This window comes from Nesoenas mayeri (genome assembly GCF_963082525.1).
Source record: "Nesoenas mayeri genome assembly, chromosome: 1".
Classification (NCBI taxonomy): domain Eukaryota; kingdom Metazoa; phylum Chordata; class Aves; order Columbiformes; family Columbidae; genus Nesoenas; species Nesoenas mayeri.
In genome coordinates this window covers 10,536,771-10,559,918 of record NC_137541.1, presented here as the reverse complement: position 1 = coordinate 10,559,918, position 23,148 = coordinate 10,536,771, and the positions used below count along the sequence as shown (strand labels likewise).

The following is a 23,148-nucleotide window of genomic DNA, read 5'->3' as shown; positions in this document are numbered from 1 at the left end:
AGATTAAAATTAAAATTGCCTAAACCAGATTGCTGAGGTAACAGTGAACTAAAGCATTTCTTTATGTCCCGGACCTCTCTGCTTTCACAAACGTAATTCTTGGAAATTGAGTGCAATATAATTTCCTTCTGGAGTCTTAGGTATTTGCAGTATGCAGAAGCCATATACCTGTAACTACCACAACATTGTAGCATGCTGCACTGCCAGCCTCAAAATATGGGATTTTGATCTTGGTTTTCATTTGTCATTAATTAAATTCCATATTGAAATAATTATCAAGGCTATGCATTTACAAGGAATTATAAGCTTTCAAAATTCAACAAATTAGTACCAACTGTCAAACAGAGGATTTTTTGTATTTATGCTGCAGTTCTCTCTATATCCTGTACATCCTTTAGTTTACAGCTTTTATTTTTCATGCTTCTCTAAACACTTGTCATACCTTGGAGGCATTAGGATCTAAAGCAAAGAGCATTTGAGTCAAAGTGGGGAGGATACATTGTACATCCCTGGTCTCATTCAACTCATTACCAGTAGGACTGGAATTAAAAATAGAGCTTTTAGCAATGCTCTTACTGCACTAACAGGGCTGCTCTTACAAGTCAAAAGCCCACCTAAAGGTACTGAATGATGGTCACATTGGAGCAGATAGAGGTGGTATTAAAACCATCTCAAGTTGTGCTGTAATATAAGGCACAGCTCCAGAAGTCCTGATGAAGGGATGGCTGCCAGGAGTGAGGGGAACAAGTGCTCTCCAATGCTCCTTGTACTCACATTAGGTACACTACCCTGTACAACTTGAGCAGAAGCCTTGAGATAAGGCCAAACTAAGATGTGTATGCTCTGTGACATAGCATTACTTGTATCTGGAACCCAGAGCAGCCATGTCAAGGTTATCGCCTGCTCAGGTTTGCTTAGTATCAGAAAAATCCACGCTGTCTACTGAGACTTGCCTTTTCCAGTAACACTCTCTACCTGTAACCCAGTGGGAGACAACTTAAAACAACCTCTGTATGTGTGTCTTGAGTAGTTCTCCCTGCCTCTCCATGTAACAAACAGTTAGTGTAAACTCACAAGCTTAAAATGCTCCGAGATTCAGTTACGAGCTAAAGTGGACAAAGAAAATTCCATCCATCACTTTCAACATTATTGGTTCTTTTTGGCTCTTCCCCAAACTCTTATATGTAAAACTAGTTTTGCAGGCTTCAAGAACATTCAATTGAGTGCAAATCCCTAGCCACCATTGCAGTGCTTATCTTAAGAGAAGAAGTATGATAACAGCAGTATTTTCTTCTTTTAGAGACTGACCTGCTGAATGGTGGGGAGTTAAGACATGGGGAGGTGCCTGGGGTGCTGCCCATATCACTCAACCCTGGATAAATGTGTGTTTCAGAGGACTTGAAGGTTGCTACTCTGGACACTGTCTTAGCTGAGAAATATGCTAAAAATGTACAACAGAGTTCAGGACCTTGTGAGTTTTTCTTATCTTTTCTTAGACAATAAATAGCCTACAGAACAACGTAAATGCTGATACAGTCCTAGTAGGCTGGTAGGAAAATTTTTGCACACCCTTCCTTCTCCAAATTACATTTACATCATTAGATGAGTAACCGATACACTCTATGATTACAATAATCCAATTTCTACTTGGATTGTGGGAAATTAATCTCCCTGAACCACGATATAACTGCTCATCTTTCTTAATATGGGGCCTGAAAATTTTAACCAGAGTCTTCTCACACTGAGCAGACAATCAGAGCCCACTTCCTCCCTTAGGCCTGCTTGCAAGAGGTATGAGAAGACTATGTAATCCTGCTTGGAAAATGGTATAGATTTCCTGCTTGGTTTAACTTATGCCTTAGTGTAGTAAGTGCAAGACAATCTTAAATATGCTGAGTCATTGGCTGTATTTCTCATTTTTATGTTTTAAGGTGCCTTACCCAAAAGTCTTGTTACACAGTGTAACATGATCGTGTTCGTTATTTTTTAGAAAAATCCAAAGAAATGTCTGTTGTGCCTGGCTAAAGTCAGAAGTGCAATTGTTTGAGTGCATCTGGGTTCATGGAAAGATAAAATGTGGAGAACAAAAATAAATAAATAAATAGAAATCTCACTTTTCTGACTTTTGTTGAGAAACAATAATCAGTTTGTGTACTATAACTTCATTTTCACTGAACCATCTCTACTGGTTTTCAAAACTGTCTGCAGAAGTTACTCAATTCATTCTAATTCTTGCAGTCCAAGTAGTTCTAATACATATAAGCATATATTTGCCGAAGCAGTGATTGTAAAAAAGCCACAGAAATAATTTGAATTATACATCATTACCAAAGTTTTGCCAACTAAAGCTAGAAATTGCTCTCTCTAGTGGCAAACTTGATTCAAAGTCTCGTGAAAAAGTCTGGATTAAAATGTGCACACTCTAGATGCTTGATCAAGTAGCTGTATAGCTGTACTGGAGAACCTGGGTTTGAGAGGGAAGGGAAGAGCACAGGTACATGAGAAATTACTGCACAAAAGAGTGAAGGCCAGGAGACATGAGTAAGTGACTGGTGATGGAAAGAATTCTTCCCAAGGGAAGAACTGAAGCACCTGAATGAGATTTGTGCTTTGAACTGGCCACTAGACTGACTTGTCTTTGTACATTCACTAGAGAAAGCCTAAGCCTAACTTTAGCTTTTGCAGGTACTCTGGTTTAATTTTGACTGGTGAAAGTATTTGTCTATTAACACAGACTCTTCTTAGCTTTTTTTCTTCAAATCGTGTTGTATATGTTATTGCAGAGTATATATTTGCTGTATAATAGTACCAAAGCAGGTCTCTGGTGTTGTAAAGAATCTTTTCTCTGCACACTGAAAGATATATAAGGAAACTGAGGTTTGTTTAAGACTTACTCCAAACAATACTAAGTGAATTTGCTTCTTGCATAAACATATACCTGGTACTGCAGTTTGTGCCATCCTGTCAAGTTGTCTCCTTTGCAATTCCCCAAGGTTGCACTAATAAATTAGCAGCTAACATATTTTCTCACTGTTCAGTTATTTTTACAAGGAAGAAATATGAAGTACTTTGTGTTGCAGTAGGAACTCTTCATGCAAGCACTTTGCAAAAAGGATATGATGGAAAGCAGCAGTTCTCACCTCTTTGCCTGCATTCCTGTGGGATAGTATCGGGAGCAGGAGATTCCATCCCAGGCGCAGTACGGATCTCGAGCAAGGCAGCAGTCAGCACAGGCGGTGCCATACATGTCACACTGGTGGAACTTCACTTGTGCTATGACTGACTCAGATCCAACATAGAGTTGTTGCTGGAAAAAATACACCCAATATAATTAAATCCCTAGAACTCCCACTAAAACTTCTGTTATCAATGGAGTAATTAAAAAATGTTAGCTTCGGTGTCGCTTGCCAGTTGTGCATCCAGCCTGTGCCCTGAGGGAGGCAGAGTTGCTCTGTAGGAAAATATCTGATTACAGACTAAACTCTCCTGCATGAGCACAGAGGAACAGAAAGAACGTAAAATGAACAAGTTTATTTTGGCATTTCCTTGCTTCTGAAGTTTCAGCTTTTGTAAGCTTTGTGTTTGAATAGGCAGGGTTTTAAGTTTCTTTTTCTTCCTCAAGGTATTTTCCAAAGCCTCACTTTTAAAACTTCTCTGTCACCTAACTAATCTGTAAAAAACACTTGACATGTAAGAACTTAAACAAAGCAGTTCAAATTTGCAAAAGTTAGAAGCAACATCAATCTTAAAATGGGAGCTATCAAGTAAATTTAACTCTTGATGGGGTTACTTACAATATGGTCACATATACACATGCACAGTAGTACACAGTAGTACTACAATCTGTATTATCCCTTAGTGCACATGAGGTAGTGTTTGTTTGTTGGTTGTGGTTTTGTTGCTTTTTGTGTTATTTTTATTTTATTTTATTTTATTTTCCTGGTGCTGTGCAGTCTTTCCTTATAAATTAACCAGTCATGATCTACTTCTTTAATATTTATGTAGTAGGGTTTTGGGGTTTTGTTCAGCATTAGTGTTAAGACTATTTGCATCTTCTGAGTTCACATAAATATTCTTTTCAACTCAAATGAAAGCTGACAAATCTAATTCATGAGATACTGACATAAATTCAGAAGAGAATGGCTTGAATTTACAGGGATTTGAAAAAAAAGTCTTGTTTCTGGTGAATGTAAAAGATCTGAAAACAGAAATATGCACTGTGTGGTGCAATGGAAACTATTTATGCACAGCTCACTTCCATGGTTTTAGCAGTCAGAAAAAGGATTCCTAATGAACACCTAAGATCTGCTTATCCTAATGGCCAAACTTAGTCCATAATTGGCAATCTTAGACCAAGCTTTCAAAATGTTTTAAAAATATTTAAAAAGTGAAAAATACTGGCAGCTCATTTCATCTGGTTTACCTATCACAAAACAAGACATTTAATCCAGATAGTTCATTCTCGTTCCTAATTACACCTCCAATATCTGTTTAGATCACAGAAATTTAACTTTCAGAAATGCTAGTGCAAGAGACCAGGAGAGGCTGGTAACAGCAATATCTGAAGACTTTTCCAGCTGAGATAAACCAGATGATAGTAGCAGGAACTCAATTTGCCAACCGGAATGAAGAAGAATTCTTGGATCCTTGTTTGAGGGGAGATCTTTCTTGCCTGCAAAAGCTGCAGTGTGATTTTCCCAGAAGACATAAGCAACACTTTCAATGAGACATATGAGATGGGATTTTCTCTTTCATCTTTTAGCAGGGGTAAAGACTACTCCAAGTCTTGGTTCATCAGAGGAGGGCAAGAAGCAACCGATATCTAGGCAATTGAACATCAAAGAAGAACATTCCTTCCAAGCCTCTGCAGATAACTAGCTCATCCCTGAAACATGATATTTTATTTTACCACTGACTTAGTGAAGACTGGTTAGTGTTATAAGGATATTGAGACAAAGCTAGCAAGGAGGTCTCTGCAAGCTCACTAACTCCAAGGTCAAAAGAGACCAGCCAAAACAATTGAGCTATATAACTTTTTTTCACAGAAACTCAAGGTATACTTCTGCTCATTTTAAAGACAAAGTGACTGGCAGCCGACCTGTCCCTAACAAGTATTCCAACTTTTAACTGTCCTAAGTATCAGAAAATTGCACCCTATTTCAAGATTAAGTTTGCCTACATTCAACAAGCTGAACTGGATTATTTAAGCTGATATTTCTTTGCCATCAGTGTTCAAGAATCCATATACTCATACACTAGGAAGTCACTTTATTCAGTAGAATTTTATATCTGGCTATCCTGTTCTCCCTGTCTTTTCTTTGATATCTTGAAAAAGTTAAGCTACTTTAACTTCTCACAAGAAGATTTATACTTCAACCACTGGATTGCATTGGTGTCCCTTTTAGAATTCTCTCCAGATTTTCCAGATATTTTTTTGAATTAGTAGAGTTAGCAGCCCTTTTGAGAGCTGGATGTAATGGAGGAAGACTACTTCATGTTTTATATATTATCTCCTTTTTACTCTTTCAACACAGCCTTTACTGTGACATTTCACTGAGAGCTAAATGTGAGGCAAATATCTGAAATGATACTGAGGTCTTTCTCCAAATAATCACTTAGGTGCATTGTTAAACAATCTAGTCTCCAGAGCAGTTTTCATAGTCCCTGGAAAAAAAAATAAATAGATTGATCCACGAAATAATTAAGAATACTTACCCCTAAAATCCTCCTCTGAATCACCATCAGAGGAGTTTGGCTTTCTGCATTATCTACAGAAATAATGTAAGTTGACTAGACAACAAAACTAAAATGATCTTTTGGGGCACACTCACACCTCCTATTAATGCAGTTGTCATTCTTTGTTTGTGTTTCATTCTCTTTATGTGCACCTATCTTGTGCCAGATGTCTAAGATATATTAAATATAGCTATCCTGGAATATTTATAATGACTCCATTCTGAGATGACATGATTGTCATGAGAATCTACCTACAAGAGTCATGAATTGGGTGTTTATATTAGCAGAAACTCAAAAGGGAGTCAGATCCAAACAGCCTTGCCTTTCATGTGCAGCTGAATATGTTGGAAAGCCAGCAACGCTCATTTTGCGCTGATGTCCCCATGGGGCTGAAGTCTGTCTGCATTTATCAGAGAGGAACTTTCCTGTGAGATGCCACATCCACCAAGCTAATACCTACTGTGATTACTATGCCAGTTAACTCATGAAACAGACTTGGTTTCAGTTGCTTTGATATAAATGATAGTGTGAACTAAGGAGATTTAACATCTATCTATCTATCTATCTATCTATCTATCTATCTATCTATCTATCTCTATAAAGTTTATAAGTTCATTAGATTTGAGACACAATCTTCAGTTTTTAAATTTGTCAAATACTTACCCTTTTTGAAGAGATTTCCATAGAAATAATGGGAACCGGCACCTAGAAAAAAGGGAAATATTTCCTTGCTTAGAAAAAAAAAAATATCTTTGTGCTATGATAATAAATTAGGTAAAATAGTGCTGATGATTAATTATTATATTCAGCTTTCCTATGCTGTAGAAAGATGTGAGGAAGTTTTGACTTTCAGAAGTATTACTTTTAAAGAGTTTATTTAAAAACAACCAGCCAACACTTAATTCAGGATTATCCCAGCCACAGGAACACTACAATTTCCCTGTCAAACATTGCATTAGCTCTTGCCACCACTGAATCTCTTTTGTCCTACTTGAGAGTGATAAGTGGAGTGTGCTTCATAACAAAACATTCATTGAAGATAAGATAAAAATAGTAGGAATTCCTTCTTTTACCATTGTCCTCTCTGCCCTCTGCTCAGATTTCCTGAAGCAATGGTAAGACATATCCCCTAAAAGGTCTATTGAAAATCAGCTTTATCAAGAGGGGTATTTTCTGTGATTTTCCCCTCAGACAAGTCAATAGTTACACTGTCTCAATGCAGGTACCAGATTTAAATATCTAAATTTGGATGTTAGATTTTTCCCTACGGTTGCAAGTAGGTTAGCCTCCTATTTTATGTGACTAATGTGATGTGATGTGAATACTCACTATGAGAATGTTATTATATTAGCTTTGTCACGTACCAAATGCTGAGCTTTATTCATGGGTTATTTTTAAACAGATTGGAGTTTTGCCTCATTAGGACTCAGGTTTGACCACTGTAGAGACAGATTAACTGATTCACTCTTTCTGAGGATTGGGCATTTTTTATCTGGGCCTCATTTAAGCTTCCAGTATTGTAGTAGGCATCTTTCTGTGCATGCAGTTACACTCTTTGAAATATATCATTGGATATGAGGGAAAATTAATTAGAAGTCACCCTACAACCTCCAAGCATGTGAATAGAAAAACAGTAGTCCTGGTTTACTGCAATATGCTTCAATACTTGGGCTATAACACTACCTCAGAAAAACCTCAGTTGAAAATGAAGATTTTCTGTCATAACATAGCTAGATCATTACAAACTTTATTGGACACATCTATTATATATTGGACTATCGTCAGATTTTTTAGGCATTTTAATTCTTCAGAAAACTCAAAACTTGCATATAAGCTTTGTATACAGCACAGTTCACCTTGAACACTTGCAGCTCTTCAAGAATCACTTCTTCCATTGATTCTGTCTCTTGATTGTAAATTGTAATGACTTTCAGCACAATTCCATTATCTGGAAGTAATTTTAAAAAGAAAAGAAAACAAAATAAAACTAAAGGTTAAAATTGGTGGAAACAGTCATATAGTTTTCAAATACCTTACATGACTTCTTCAAATTGATAATGGATAGAAATTTATAAATATGTACAGGTAGTTGCATATTGCTGGCTTTGCTGTGATTCTTATTCTTAGAAAATAAACACACATAACAATTTGTCCCTGGCAAATAGGAGTCAACTGAGACATCCCTGAGCTATTTGATTAATTGACTTGCATTTTTCAAACTCTGGGTCATAACCCTTTGGTCAGCTGCAAAAGGATTAAGGAGCATGACCATATTTCAGAAAAAGAAGTGAGAGTAGGCAGAAGCCAAGTCCATCAAGGCAAGGGAGTGTAAAGCTTGCTTTTTTTTTTATAGGATCTGAGTCTATACACTAGTGAGGAAAGGCCTAACTATCCTTAATTGCTGGCAGCAGCTCCATTCCTCCAGGCAAAAGTATAAAAACGTTCAGGGGTTCATGTCCACAGTTCTCCCCCACCTTCAGGGAAACACTGAGCTGCTGTTGAGCTGAAGGTGTTAATCCAAGGAAGACCAACCAAAAAGCCCCGCACATTCAAAAAGTGTAAGGCACATGGGAGTTTAGATCTATCAGTGTCTCTGTCACTACAACGATTGCAGGAAATTAAAACACATGAATTGACTCTGTCTTCCACCACTTCAACTTTGTCTTTCTGACTAATATTAGCATAGTCTTGGTTTCCTTATTCTGAAAATCTGTCATCAGCAATGGCAAATATAACTTCATTTTTTCAGTTGTTATCAGTCACCTTTACTTCACAGGGGACGTATTAAGCAGACAAGAACTGGAAAAAATGTTCAGCAAAAGATCCAAGGGGCAAACATAAAGAGGATCCATTAAACTGAGGTCATATGCTGCTTCTCAAAGAGAATATGTAATCAAAGACATCCATTTTGTGATGGAATAGTAAAAAAAAAAAAACATTCTGAGCTCTTATTTTCATAAGTAAGTCTCTCTTCGAATCCTGCTGACAGACACGTGAAAGTTAGCCCTCATGTTCAGACTTTGTCTTTGATGGACCTTTCTAACCTGCACTACTGCACTAAGGAAACTTCTGTTCAGCTGTAAGACCCTGTTTACTAATGTTATACAGCAGGTGTTGGACTTGGATAAAACAAGATTAACCCGTTCTAACATTCTAACACCAAGTTTTTTGATGGGAGCTTTGTCAGAACAGAGATTGCAGGGATTGTTTTACGGTTTCTAAAGCGCAAATTGCTATGGAGGCATTTCTTGCCACCTGAGATGAGACATCTTGAGAAAACTAAGCAGCTGCTGAGTGTCAGTCCAGCACAGCTCTAAAGCACACACTTCTGTCTCCCTGGATTCAACTTTGCTGAGCAAAGCACTTGTGTCCAAGAGTATTTTGAGACAATATCTCAATCACAAATGCAAGCGGAAAATATGAAAAATATAGTCACCATTATAAAATCTACTGTAGAGAAATAAGGGATACATGGCAAAATGTTTTATGAACTGCATCAAGTCTAATACTGAGAACTTACTGAGGCCACTTCAAAGCTCAGAAAACAGCACTACTATAAGTAACCCTTTGCTATTCTACAAATGTGCTTCTTTGAATGTTGTCAGCACTGAAATATGCTTATCAGAGGAATTTCATTAGTAAAAAATAATTCACTGTAACTGCTTTCCTCGACAAAATGGTCAAAATGATTTGTGATACCACTACTGTTGTTAAACTGATAAAATGTGAATGTATGAATCCTTGGGTTTTATCCAGACAGATTAGATGTGACTAAAATCTTGTCTAGTTCCAGGCTTTCCTCTTATTTTCTTAAGTTTTCTTATTTTTCAAGTACCATTAGAACGTTCTCTGGCTCCTTAGAGTTAGGGCACTTCTATGATATATTTTACCTTATTCATGTGTGTTTGGTATATGTTTAAAAAATTCTTTTCAAACAAGCTCTATGTATCTTATGAAAATAGCACAAAAGAAAGACAAGGAAACTTAGCAGAAAATATCCAACAGTTTCTTTTTAAGAAACTTGAGTATTTCCTCCTTCCTTCCATGAGCTGTAGTGTAACCCAAGTCTGGAAGCTGGCAATTTCTTTATGACAGTATCAGCTGTGGTGTCCAGAACTGGGGAAAACAAACTTTGGAAGAAAGCAAGTAATTTGAACTGATATTTTGAAAGTCATATCACCTATATTTCTCTCAGAGTCTAAGTCTCAGCTCAAAATTTTACTTAGATACCTGATTGTGTTCTAAAGTTTTTAAAATAAGGGCAGTTGTTCAGGAATTTAATTTAAGATTCTTGCTTGGAAGAATATAAAAAATGAAAAGCTGAATCCCAGACTAAAGTTTCTCTCCCTAGTCTTTTAAATGTTTTCCTACCATTATTTTTCTATATAATGTTATCAGTACAGTGGAACACATGTCTAAAATGACTAAACTCTCCTGTAAGGTGGAGACTGCAACAATCATGCAAAAAAAAGACTGTTAAATAGGAATGTTGTATTAATTCATTATTTCTGGACTGTACACAACTTAATTACCTTCCTCCTGGAGGTTAAAAAAAACAAAAACAAAAACAAAACCAGTAAATCCTATTAAATCAAATGTTTTCATTGCTTTCTTTAATTTACCTGTGCCAATAAACAAAACATCATATTGTCCATCCTCAGCTTCCACTCTGTCCACTGCTATTTGTTTAAGATTGTACTTTCCATCTGTTTTAACTAGTATTGGTCTTTTATGAACAGGCTTGATGGGCTGATACATCAGTGGATGACTCCTGGCAAAATGGACAGCTTCATCAGGATAATCTTTGGTGGTAGTATACAGACCACCATTCACCTTGCTGGCACACTGCGAAGACATAAAACATAGATTATCCTGAAGGCTTGCCAAATAAATTGTCAGAGACAGGTCTTTTCTTGAAGTGTAATGACAAGTCTACAGAAAACTTGGTATAAAACTAGGCGTAGAAGAACACAGTGGGAATTGGGACAGTGAATTCTATGCTTTATACATGTGTAGATTATTAATGTTGAGAAATCAAGAAAGAAAATGCTGAACAAAGCCCAGACATTTTCACACCTAGAAAGAGTGAAAAATGTGAAAGCATGTCCTTCCTGTCCGACATACAAAGAGCAGAATAAATAGTTAAACTTTTAGATTGTGACAAAAACAAACAAACAAACAAAAACATAATGCTTATGTCTTCCCCAAATTCATATTGAAGATGTAACCAAAATAGCCACTGGCAGAATTAGGAGAAATGAGTTTCCTATCCATGTAAAGTCAGCAGAATAATAACGCATGAAATCAATCTCTAGTCTAATTACTTTTGATTACAAAATGTATTACCATAAGAAACTAAGCACATTTAAAAATTATGCCAGCAGCAATAGTAATTCTTGATCTCAGGCATTCTACTAGTATTGCAGTTGATTCTAATTCCTAACTTACAATGACAGTATTATATATCACAGTTTAGCTTGAAATACCAATGTTTGCATTGATCAATCTACTGTTTTGCAAAGCAAATAGACTTTATGTCAATGATTGATTAAAAGAGGCTTATTCCTTTGGTCAAATATACAATTAGGGATAATTTAATGTGTTAATTTTAGGATGCTTTGTGAAGGATATAGTGTTCCCTAACTGAACATAGGTTCTATGCTTCTAATTTGCTTCATGATATCTAATTGAAACCATTTATGATCAAGCTGGAAATATCTCAGTAACCATTTACTTTCTCCAGATATTCATAAGGCAATGTGGTTTTAAGAAACATTTCAAGCAAAGCCACAGTAGCAGAATTTCCCTGTTTAAATTGGATTTTCCAATCAATAAAATGAAATAAAATACTCTTTAGTTTACTGGAAACAGTAATTTTAAACTTGTGGTCAACTACAATTGACAATAACAAACTCCTGCACTTGTCAAGTAAGGCAATGTTTGTTTCCACTTTTTAGGCTTAGCTACAGGAAAGTATTTGTTTAGTGTTGACTTTAAAGTAATTGTCTAATCAGCCTAGTGATGGAATTTCTCCGGCTGTTTGCAATGAAGAGACAAAGCTGGAGCATGAAGACAGGCTAAGCCTCTGCTTTCGATGCACAGCCCAGCATATCAAATGAATAGGCATTGCCAGGCTCCCTTTGCAAAGTCCTAGCCCTGGAGAGATTTAATAAAAATAATCCTTCACAGCCCTTTCCTTTTAAATCATATAAAACCAAGTAGTCTGGAAAGGAAACTATAGATGTAGCTGTCTCTAAAGTCTATGAGCACCATTTTTGAAGTAACTGATGTCATTCCCAGAAGCATCACAGTCTAAACGCACTAAATGAATCAGCAAAACAGAAGCTGAGATGATGGCAGAAGTGTTTCAAGCAGACTTCAGAGAGCAGTGGATTGCAGAGCCTGTTAGAATCGGTGCACCTCTTCACAGTGGTTTTCTGTTTATTTAGCTTTATTTAGCTACTGTCATTCCTTATAGACTTCAACTTTGCCCATTCAATAGCTAAGATCAAAGAGTGCTGTCTCTCAGAGATGCCTTGGCTTATTTTTGGCTTCTTGTCACTGTCACTCCTGTAATTGAAAAGGTGATGAGATTCACCTTACCAATATGTCGACCTTTTCTTTGGAGTGTGAAACCTAACACTGTGGGCTACAGCCCAAAACACACTTTGTTTTCATGCTACTGGAAAAGTGTTGAAAAGACCTCTAAACTGTGCCCTAAATGAGCAGTGAAAAATGAATCAATTAGTCCTGTTAGCTAGCAGAGCCAGCCACTTCAGCCTCTGGTGTGCTCTGCAACACACAGAGACAAATACGATTAAATCAATCAACACCCAGGAAAGACCTGGTTCTTCAACTAACTTGTTCCATGACATTGGGGAAATTACTTGTTCTCTTCTTTTAAAAGTTTCAGCTCCTGTATCTTGCCTGTTGGGGAGGCTACAATCCAGTCTCATCCAAACGTGGCCATTCAGAGCCAATGGAGAGAAGCATTGAAACCAAATGGAACTTAGGGCAACTTTTCTGTAAATCATTGTCAACTTTGCCAAAGTGCTGGCTCAGTGTTCTCTCCTTCTTGCCAAAAAGACACCATTTAATCTTCAGTGCTAGGCAATATCAATGTAATGACTGTAGTCATTAATACTGAATTCCTGCCTTTATTTAACATAAGTCCAAATAACATATGTGAGGTGTCCTACTGCCTGGAAAAATAAAAAGTTAATACCATATAATCTTTGTAAACTATGCAGTCATTCTGCAATCCATGCGTAATACTGCCTCATCATTTTGTAAAACTGCAAAAACTGTAAATGTACTATACAAAATGCCAAATAAGAAACTAAGACTTCATTTGCATTCAATAATTTTGCTAAAAATGTGATAATTTATCTATCTGATTTTCCATCCCGACTCAATACAAATTACTTGGATCTACATCAAACAAGAAAACATTCAGTATTAATGTCAGCATTGCTACAGTGGTAGATAACTGGCCAAATAGGTCAACTCATATTCATAATGTTTAAATACCAGATAATATTTTTTGGGGGAGCATCCACTTCTACATTTTGACTTATGTCTCTAACTCCAAGACAAGCAGAGGAAAACATTAATTTAAAATGAGAGATGACATGCATTTGTAATCATACTACAGGGAGAAAGGCTGTACTGACATGGAGTAGATAAGTTAATAGGCCTTTTCACCTGACATTCCTGTGATTTAGTGATAAATGAATTGTATGCAATGATTGTTTCTGCGAATTATTTCTTTTAGTATAAAAGAGAATATTGATTCAGTTAGCAAAGGAATAACAACACTGAAAGACACTGAAAGTAATGATCCAGCAACTGCTTATTCTGTCGTTAAGCTCAAGAGAGCGAGCCTGTAGCCTGCGAGAAGATAAAGAGGTGAAGTGTGAAAACTGTGGAGGTTTTAGCCAAACAGCTATTAGAAATATATTTGCATCTCACAGAGGGAAAAACCTGCACAATGCTGACATAAGGAGTAGACCTTCAGTGACTGTAAACAAAAGCAGCTTTACAACAGATTACAATTGCCATGAGTGGGTAAGTAGTTGTATTCCCAAATGGTATGGAGTGAAGAATAAATATTGGCTGTGATGTGTCTCTGGGTCAGACTGGCATTGTCTGACCTGGGACTCCTCCTGAGCTGCAGCAGGAAGGGAAAGGTGAAGGAGGCCCTGGTCATGCCCCATCTGTGAGATGCTGATGGATCTCTGCAACGCAAAGGGCATCCTCAAGCTGCCCTGACCAGCAGTGAACATGGGACTGTTCTTCTCACCCCCAGGCTGGGATGTGAGAGTCCTGGGCTAAGATACTACAGGGAGAGAAACTTCAGAAACATCTAAAAAGAGTGTGAATCAGTTGAAGATTTTGAGAAGATTATTTGTGATGCCTTGGAGAAGTCAGCACAGACATTAGGAATTCCTTGTAGAAATTAATTACTTGTCTCTAAGTAATGTGCCTGTGATTTCCTCCAGAATTTCCATTTAGCAAATGAAAAACCTAAGTGCCCGGCATGAAAAACTCTACATGACAGCACTGGTATAGTGGCAGACTATTCAACAGTAGTTGCCAGATTAATTGCATTATCAAAATACGTCTCGTTTCTTTTCTTCACTTAACATCCATTAGAAGAAAAATAAAAAATAAAAACAACAATAACAACAAAAAGTTTGGGAAGAAACGTGTGAAAATTAATAAAAACCAGAAGTGATTTCGTTGAGTTTGGTTCTTTGCAACGTGTTAATATGTCTATATTCTCTGTAAAGGGTACAGAACAAGAACGTTAATAAGCTCAGGAACTTGATTTGAGAGTAATAAAATCTCACTCTGTGGTGTCCGAAAGAAAACCAATGAATTGTGGGAATGCTAGAGCATTACTTCTAGAAAGAATTAGCCTTGAGACAAGAACCTCAGGTGGATGGAGGATTTACTCCTTACCTACAAACATGTTTATTCTAATTAGTTACTTTTATTAAAATCTATGTCTATTTCTAACCTGTGACCTCATCTAAATTATAGAAACATTGACATTTGATCCATTTTGAAAAAGAGAGGAAAAAAGGAACCAGAATCACCTGATCTTGAAATAGTGGATCATCTTTTGTTCTTTCTTCCTTTAACACTTTCCGCAGGCAATAGAAGGAAAGTGAATTGCCTTGTGTAAGCTGATTCTTTCCAGTAGTAAATATATTTACATTTGGTAATATTGCAGGTATATTAAATATATATATTTTTATGTAAATATAGGTATATGTTTCAAGTTCATCTTGGCTTTATTTTCTGAAGTCACTGAATCACAGAATGTCAGGGATTGGAAGGGACCTCAAAAGATCATCTAGTCCAATCCCCCTGCCGGAGCAGGAACACCCAGTTGAGGCTATACAGGAATGTGTCCAGGTAGGTTTTTAATGTCTCCAGAGAAGAAGACTCCACAACGCCTCTGGACAGCCTGTTCCAGTGTTCTGTTACCCTCACTGAGAAGAAGCTTCTTCTCAAATTTAAGTGGAACCTCCTGTGTTCCAGTTTGAACCCATTACCCCTTGTCTTACCATTGGTTGTCACCAAGAAGAGCTTGGCTCAATCCTCGTGACAGTCATCTTTATATATTTGTAAACATTAATAAGGTCACTCTTCAGTCTCCTCCAAACTAAAGAGACCCAGGTCCCTCAGCCTTTCCTTGTAAGGGAGATGTTCCACTCCCTTAATCATCTTTGTTGCCCTGCACTGGAGGAGTTCCCTGTCCTTCTTGAACTGAGGGTCCCAGAGCTGGACACAATGTGGTCAGATGTGGACAGATGTGGTCTCACCAGGGCAGAGTAGAGGGGGAGGAGAACCTCTGCCGACCTACTAACCACCCACCTTCTAATATGCCCCAGGATGCTATTTGCCTTCCTGGCCACAAGGGCACAGTGCTGGCTCGTGGTTATCCTGCTGTCCACCAGGACACCCAGGTCCCTTTCCACTATGCTGCTCTCTAATAGGTCATTCCCTAGCTTATACTGGAACCTGGGGTTGTTCCTAGCCAGTCAAGTCAGTAGAGGTAATTTGTTGTAACAGAAAGTTCCATTAGGAAAAAAACTCATTGTTCACTCAATGCACTTAAAGAAATTTGGGTTTTTTAATTTATTTATTTGGCAATTAAAGTTATCAAGATTCAAATACAAAATAAAAACAAAACAAACCAAACAAACAAAACACAAAACAGATGTCAGCAGCCAAATTTAGGAGAACAGTTATTCTAGGTTCAATAGAAAGTGAGATTTCTTCGAAAGTGATGCACTTACTGCTCTGAACACAGCATCTGACCTACCTTCTATAGGCACCACTTTCTACTCCTGTTGCCTGGGCATCAAACTTTGGAACCTTAGCATCCTAATCTGAATTTTGAAAACCCTTGTATGCCTAATTCCACTATTTTCCTTTTGGAAATGTATAGCTCTAGTACTTGATTAAACTTATGTCCAGAAATACTAGAGAACTTATTATATATATTCAAATAATTATATCCCGCACTATGAAGTCAGGAATATTTGTATGTTAGTAGCAGTCTGCTTTTTCTTCCTGAATTCATTTACATAGCAAAGCAATGGAGAATAGATTGTACTTACTGAACCAGGCCTAGGATAAGGTACTTTTCCTTCGTATAGAGCCCAGTGATATTCAGGTCCTTCTTTATGAGCATATGGTCCATTGAAAGCTGCTCGGACACTTGCCATATGGTAAACACATATAGCATATCCCCTAAATATATTGCTATGAAATAAAATTCAAGGACATTATTAAAACAATATGACATATTCTGTACATATAATACTGGTATTATTATGTAATTAAAAATAAGTCACATTTCAACAGCATTCAAGGAGAAAAAAACTTGGTTTTCTTATAACTTGTTTTTCTTATAACTGCTGAGTCCAATGTTCTTCAGAAAGTCTTTATATGTATCTATATTTAGAGCATTCTCTGAGGAATCTCAGCATTGGTATCCCAAAATTTGAAGATGGTGAGCCCAGACTCTAAATTACTTTTTTATGAGTATAGAGGAAGTACAGCAAACTGAACCCAGGTCTTATATGTCTTTGATTAGTGACTTAAAGAGTAAACCACTTTTCTTTTCTAAGATTTTTCCTGTTGTTATTTGGAAAAATGGGAATCAACCAATGCTGACTGAAATGAACAGGAGTCTCTTCATATTGTTTGGGAATGTTAGTTGGTGTTATTAGATCATTACGATTATGCAGATCAAACCACATAAAAGTATCTTATTTACTTTAAATTTTTATTCACTTAGTTATGGAGAAGCGATTCATTATTTTTTTAAAGAAGCATCAGTTCTCGCTACAAAGAAATTATCTCTGAAGACTCTGGAAGGTGATCCAGGTGTCCACCTTTCTCTACTGGCATGGGAAGCCAGTAGGAAATGCTAAGTGCTTGCATCCCTAGAGGACAAGATCTGCCTTTCTTTGTTCCAAAAAAAACAATAATGAGAGTGAAATAGTGGCAAAAACACATTTGCTTTTCTCTGCCAGTGACATTCTGAACAACTGGATCTCCAAGAAATGGGTACTGTGTGTTTTCACTGCAGTGGAAGAGGAGCCCACCAGCAACATCACAGCTGGTATTTTAGGCTTCACTAAGAGGCTAGTAGGAATTTAAACTGCTATCTACTTTAACTAAAATTACAGCAGAGCTCTTGAAGGAAGACAAGGGGCTCTGATATGCTGCTCTTATAAGCATGCAGGACTGCATAGACTTTGACACTACGAAATTTTCAAGTAGGGAAACATTTAGTTAGTTTTTGATCCAGATAGACTGGATCACTGATTGAGATTTTGAGCCTTTGAGTGTCATAGAGCAGTTTTTACATAAATAAGGATGCCCACTGTGAATAGAATAGGGATTAAACTCTTTGCTATGTATTTGCTAAGGGATATTTATCATGAAGCTTCTATCTCTTCAATAGGGTGTTCAAACATTCCTCTATTGCTTCTATTATATCTTCTAGTTGTTTACCTTGTGGTGTTGAAGAGGCCAAATATCACTGGATTTTTGTTATCACGAGTTTGCAGCAGAAACACATCCTCTGTAAAATTTCAATGCAGTGTTATTGTTATCAAACAATTTTTCGCATCCCCAAAAGAGAAAATTCATTGCTTGTTTAAAGCATAATCCCATTTTGCTCATACACGTTATTTATTTTTACACATATTTTAAAAGTAATCTTTAAAAACAATGTAATTATAAAGGCATAATTGATGATAATCAGTTCCGTATGTTATAGAGCGTAAAATACGTTGGAAACAAAACATTAGCAACCATTCCCTGTTAATGAATACGAGAAAAGGATTTGATAGTAAGATGTGTTATCATGAAAGAATATGTTTTGTATGATGGTTATAATTTTGTTGCAGTCTAGGATGTTTACCTAATTCATCAAAATGCGTATCAATTCCATTTCTCCCTGGTACAGAGCAAACTAGTCTGGTTTTGAGGAAAGTGCTCCATTTATTCACGAGCATTCGCTGGCCTCCCATATCATTCTGCAGAGAAAGAAAGTAATGTTGGTGGTAATTTGAATTAGTAAGTCTAGAAATACAAACATCTCTGCTGAATTATCTGCTTATTGTATATTTTAATGTGAAAAGCATGCATTGCCAAACCACTGTCTATTACTAGTGTAATTTCTCTGGAGTCAGTTTTCAAGTAGAATTGCACTGATCAAATCCAGGTCTCAGTAAGAGCTCTGGGTTTATAAGAATTTTTTAATTCTGTACCACATCCATGGAAAGTTTTCATGATACAGCTGTTGTAAAGCTTTTTTATTTCTCATTTTCATTAACTGGATCTACTGACTACATTAGCAAAGTTTAACTTTGCTGTAGGACCTCAGTGAAGGATTAGATCAACACATTTGCAAACTGAAGCCCTGAGTCTACCTGTAGAGCTGATACAGATGGGGCAAGTCTGATGGAAGCGTCTACTTGGTGTTCTAACAATTTCTCAACAATTTTAAATAATTCTTGCTTTGCTGTGGCAGTCTAATCTTTTTCTTGCTTTTATGACTCAGACTGTCAAGGAAAGGGGGCATTTAGTACTACATAGTAGTTGGACTCTGTAACCTTTGAGTAGCATCCTCAAAGCTATGGCCTTATATTCAGGTAGACTGTGTAACTGACTGTTGAAGGCTCCATATTTGGCCTGCAAAACACCTCTCACAATGTCACCCTAAGCTACTGAAATAAATTGTTTTTCTCAGCTTCCTATTGAGATCTTACAAAAACAGAGATTCAGCAGGATTTTAGTTTAGCCCATGGCTAGAGCTAAGACATTTAGGTAGATGTATTTCAGACTAAAGAGACTGTTAAAGTAATCTATTCAGACATCTACTAGAATATAGGCCAAGGAATTCTACGTCAGATCTTGATGCATACTTGAGTTCAGAAAGCCAACTGGCTTTGTGAATATTAATGGCTTAGGCTGCAATTTGGTATTTTGCATACTTTAGATGTTTTAAGTTATACATGAATACTCCTTAATAACTGTTAATAGGAAGTATGCTGGTGAGCATATGCGACACATACTATACGTTGAAGTGACAGAAGGTTTTTAACTTGTATCTTGCTTTTTGTGTGACAGATTTAGGAATGTATCCCCTACAGTTAGGAGGGAAGAATGCCATTTTTTTTCAGGAACTTAAACAGATCCTAAGAAATAAACTTCTCATGCCTTCTCTTAATGAAGCAGATGTAGTCCCACTGGGAAAGGGAGAGCTCCTCTCATCAACCTTGCAATTAACAGTTCAATTAATAGAAAACAAATGCACGTGAACTTTTACAATTTTCAGAGGGGTCTAATGATGGGCAGCTTAATCTGGGAGATCATAAGTTAACAGTGCTCCTCTCCAGTGACTGCCTGACATCTTCTTGTGTGTGTGTCGAGGGAGCCAAAAATAGATGGGATCAATACACAAGGAATGTGGCTTGAGCAGGAAATGGATAATTGTGCAGGGTAGTTGGGGGAAGCAAGATCTCGCCTCATGACTTTTCTGCTCTTTCTGGTAAACATTATGCCTAGTTGCAATAATTTGCTGGGCACTTCAATCCTTTCTTCTAGTTTCCTATCCACATATTTTTCCTTTGTGGCTGTTGAGAAGAAGAATGACAGATGAAATTAAATGAAATCGGTGGTTAGCTACTCACTATAAAACACTTTATAGGTGACTGACACACATCTCCTATGATTCATAGATGAGAAAGAGATTATAGAACCACAGAACAGTTGAATTTAGCAGGGATGTCTGAAGATTGTTTGAGCCAATCAACCTGCTAAAGTAAGTTTCCACAAGTGAGTTGCTCAGCAAGTTGTCAGACCTGTGTCCACTCAGGTTTTGATTATTTCCAAGTCTGGAAACTCTGGGCAACCTGTGTCAGTGTTCAACCACCTTGGCAGTAAAAAAATGTTTTCTTATGTTCAGATAGAATTTAATGTATTTCAGTCTGTGTCCATTGTCTCCTATCCTGTCCAGATGGCTGCAAAAGCCAGCTATTTGAAAGGATAGCCATGGATCCTCCACAAGTACAGGTGAGTTAAGTCTCCTCCTTGTTGACAGAATAGGAAAGCAAGTGTGAATGTCAGAGATGACAGGTGTCTGGGCTGGTCCTGTCACCAGGAAAGTGAAATGACATCAATTTATGTCAGAAGGCCCTGGAACTACAGCCAATACTAATGGCAAATACGGCTTGATCTGAATTGAGAAAATGGATGGTAACAGTGTCCTGTAGGCAACTGCTATTACTGTTACAATGTAATAGCGCAAAGAGAGACAAAGCTGAATAACAAGATTCCTGAACTTTGCCTTCCTCTCTCAGCAAAATTCGGCTTCAAGCCCAGATTCAGATTGCTATTGGATTTTCTAATGCTTCAGGCTGTTTAAATGTAGGATTTTCATTCAGACCTATAACTTACTCTCATGTATATTAACAGATGCCATATTTGTCTGGGGAAGAAGGACCAAAGAGAGTTGTTTGTTTGTTTGTTTTTTTTTCATTTAGGTGAGAAATCAGAAAAAGGATCTTACCGCACATACACGTCCCACTCTAGCATATATGGCATGAGTACTTGTCTCGGCTTCCAATGCTTTTTCAGTAAAGAAGAAATATACTTTGTTATCTTCGTGGTCTTCATTGTCAGGAATCATGTATGAGCCAACAAATTTTGGTTCTTTAAAAGAAAACAAGAATTAATGGAATTCAAGGTTTTTTAAAACACTCCATTTTTCAATATTGAGAATCAGTTGGTAATAAAGAGAAAACAGAATTAAAGAATCAGGGATCTGTCACCCACCTGGTGGGTGGGTATCTATAGAACATGTGGAAGACACTATTGTCAAACTATTCTTACACTTCCAATTCACAAATCAATATTCTTTTGTATGTGTGCAAGAAAAAACTTTTTTCCAGTCCAGCTCTCTGGGGTGATATGTTTTCATTTGGATTATGCTAAAAACCTTGCACTAATATTCACCTCACAGTCTCTGATCCCATACAAACCAGGTGCAGGAATGGCAATCTGGGACAAAGAGCCATTTATATAACAAAAAAGCTCTGGTAGTTTATTTTATATAACAAAAAAGCTCTGGTAGGGAGAGGGAGAGGGAGAGGGAGAGGGAGAGGGAGAGGGAGAGGGAGAGGGAGAGGGAGAGGGAGAGGGAGAGGGAGAGGGAGAGGGAGAGGGAGAGGGAGAGGGAGAGGGAGAGGGAGAGGGAGAGGAGAGGAGAGGAGAGGAGAGGAGAGGAGAGGAGAGGAGAGGAGAGGAGAGGAGAGGAGAGGAGAGGAGAGGAGAGGAGGATTTAGGCAAAAACTGCCTTGAAATTTGAGGGAAAGAACTTGTATGCCTTTTCACTGAAAAGGTGATGCTCACCGTATGAGTCACCATAACTGGCAATTATTGACTGTCCTTGACAAAGGTTAGCAGTAATTATGTAATGGTTATGATGAAATATTGCAATTATTTTGTCACAAAACAAATCAAGATTCTGACTCTTCATTTCACAGAAGTTTCAACACTGAAATTCAGTTAGATTTCACACTGAAGAGTGTGAAAGAATTTCTAAATCTCCCAGCACATAATTTTTCTTGATACTTTTCTTGAGCAACATTTTAATTTTCTTTTTTATAATTAACTTTAACTTTTTGTTTCATTTAACTGGATGATCATTATACGTTTATTATTCTGTGTTATTGCATGACATCCCTCTATTGCAACAAAGACAAAATGGTCTCATGTAGAAGAAAGATTACTGTGTTCTAATTAGAAGCTCACTTTAATTAAATAGAGAATCTTAAAATATTATTTGAATTATATCTGACATATCATGAATATTTAAAGTATATTTAAAGAATATTTAAAGTATAAATTAAAAGTAATTTTACAAGTGAAAATTGAAGGATTTAAAAGTTCCACTTGTTAAATTCAATATGTAATCAAAGTAAAGTTTTCCATTTGTTCATTCTGGCAGGGGGGGTTGTGAAAAGATTAATGGAAAAAAAAGATAGTTTAAACAAATCCATCTCCAAATTGATATACGTATGCATGAACAATATCTTTTAAATTTCTGGTTAAACAGAAATTGTCTGGTCATCCAAAACACCTCTGATTCTTCCTTCTACTCCTTCCCATACCTTTCAATAGACGCTCACTATCAGGCTCAGTTCGCAGATGGGCCATGCGATTCATGGTGCGAAATAGAGCAGCATCTCTTCCCCAGTAGTCACTGTAGAGACCAGTAAAAAGTTCGCCACCTGCAGACCACACATCAAAACCAAAACCAAAACAAAGTGATTTTGTAATGCTCTAGTTATTAATTTCACTGCATTATAAACATGGCTCATTAGTATTCACTCAAATTCAAGTAAAAAGGCAAGTTAGTAAGTGATATATGGTCTAAGGAACATACAGGCATTGTTCCTACCAGCACTGCAAACATTTAGACTTAGAATAGCAGGAGGTCAAGAATTTTAAATTTTATTCATGGGCTGCTGGCACCTAAATTTTCACCAGTGCAAAGACTCTGACCAGTGGTTTGCTTCTGAGCACTTCCAGATATGCCCTGGTCTTCCAAATGAGAAGCAATGAATTGCTGTTCCCAGAACTGGATAGGACATGTTAGGTTTATGAGAAGCCAGAAATAACAGCCAGAAAATGGGAAGAAAATGTAATAGCAGGTTCAGAGAGTGCAGTGCTAAGGAAAAGAATAGGGATAGCTGCACCAGACCACTGATTTGGGCTACACTGCATAGATACAGGACAAGGTTAAACCACACTTGAATTTTAGACCTCAAACAGGGAGTTTTTTCTGAGCATAGTTATCAGATTTAGCTCCGCACA

At 37.1% G+C, this 23,148-nt stretch overlaps 1 protein-coding gene across 1 annotated transcript in view; it reads right to left on the bottom strand.

Moving 5' to 3' along the window:
- Positions 1 to 23,148, bottom strand: part of SEMA3E (semaphorin 3E) — a gene marked incomplete at its 3' end in the record, with an annotated part of 67,750 nt that overhangs the window by 7,590 nt on the left and 37,012 nt on the right. Inside the window, exons 5-13 of the mRNA XM_080345816.1 lie at positions 22,443 to 22,562; positions 20,840 to 20,982; positions 18,188 to 18,302; positions 17,776 to 17,845; positions 16,371 to 16,515; positions 10,359 to 10,581; positions 7,593 to 7,684; positions 6,400 to 6,441; positions 3,141 to 3,307 (exon numbers count right to left, since the gene is read on the bottom strand). Of these exons, the coding sequence (XP_080201942.1) occupies positions 3,141 to 3,307; positions 6,400 to 6,441; positions 7,593 to 7,684; positions 10,359 to 10,581; positions 16,371 to 16,515; positions 17,776 to 17,845; positions 18,188 to 18,302; positions 20,840 to 20,982; positions 22,443 to 22,562 (1,117 nt within the window). The remainder of the gene's footprint in view (positions 1 to 3,140; positions 3,308 to 6,399; positions 6,442 to 7,592; positions 7,685 to 10,358; positions 10,582 to 16,370; positions 16,516 to 17,775; positions 17,846 to 18,187; positions 18,303 to 20,839; positions 20,983 to 22,442; positions 22,563 to 23,148) is intronic.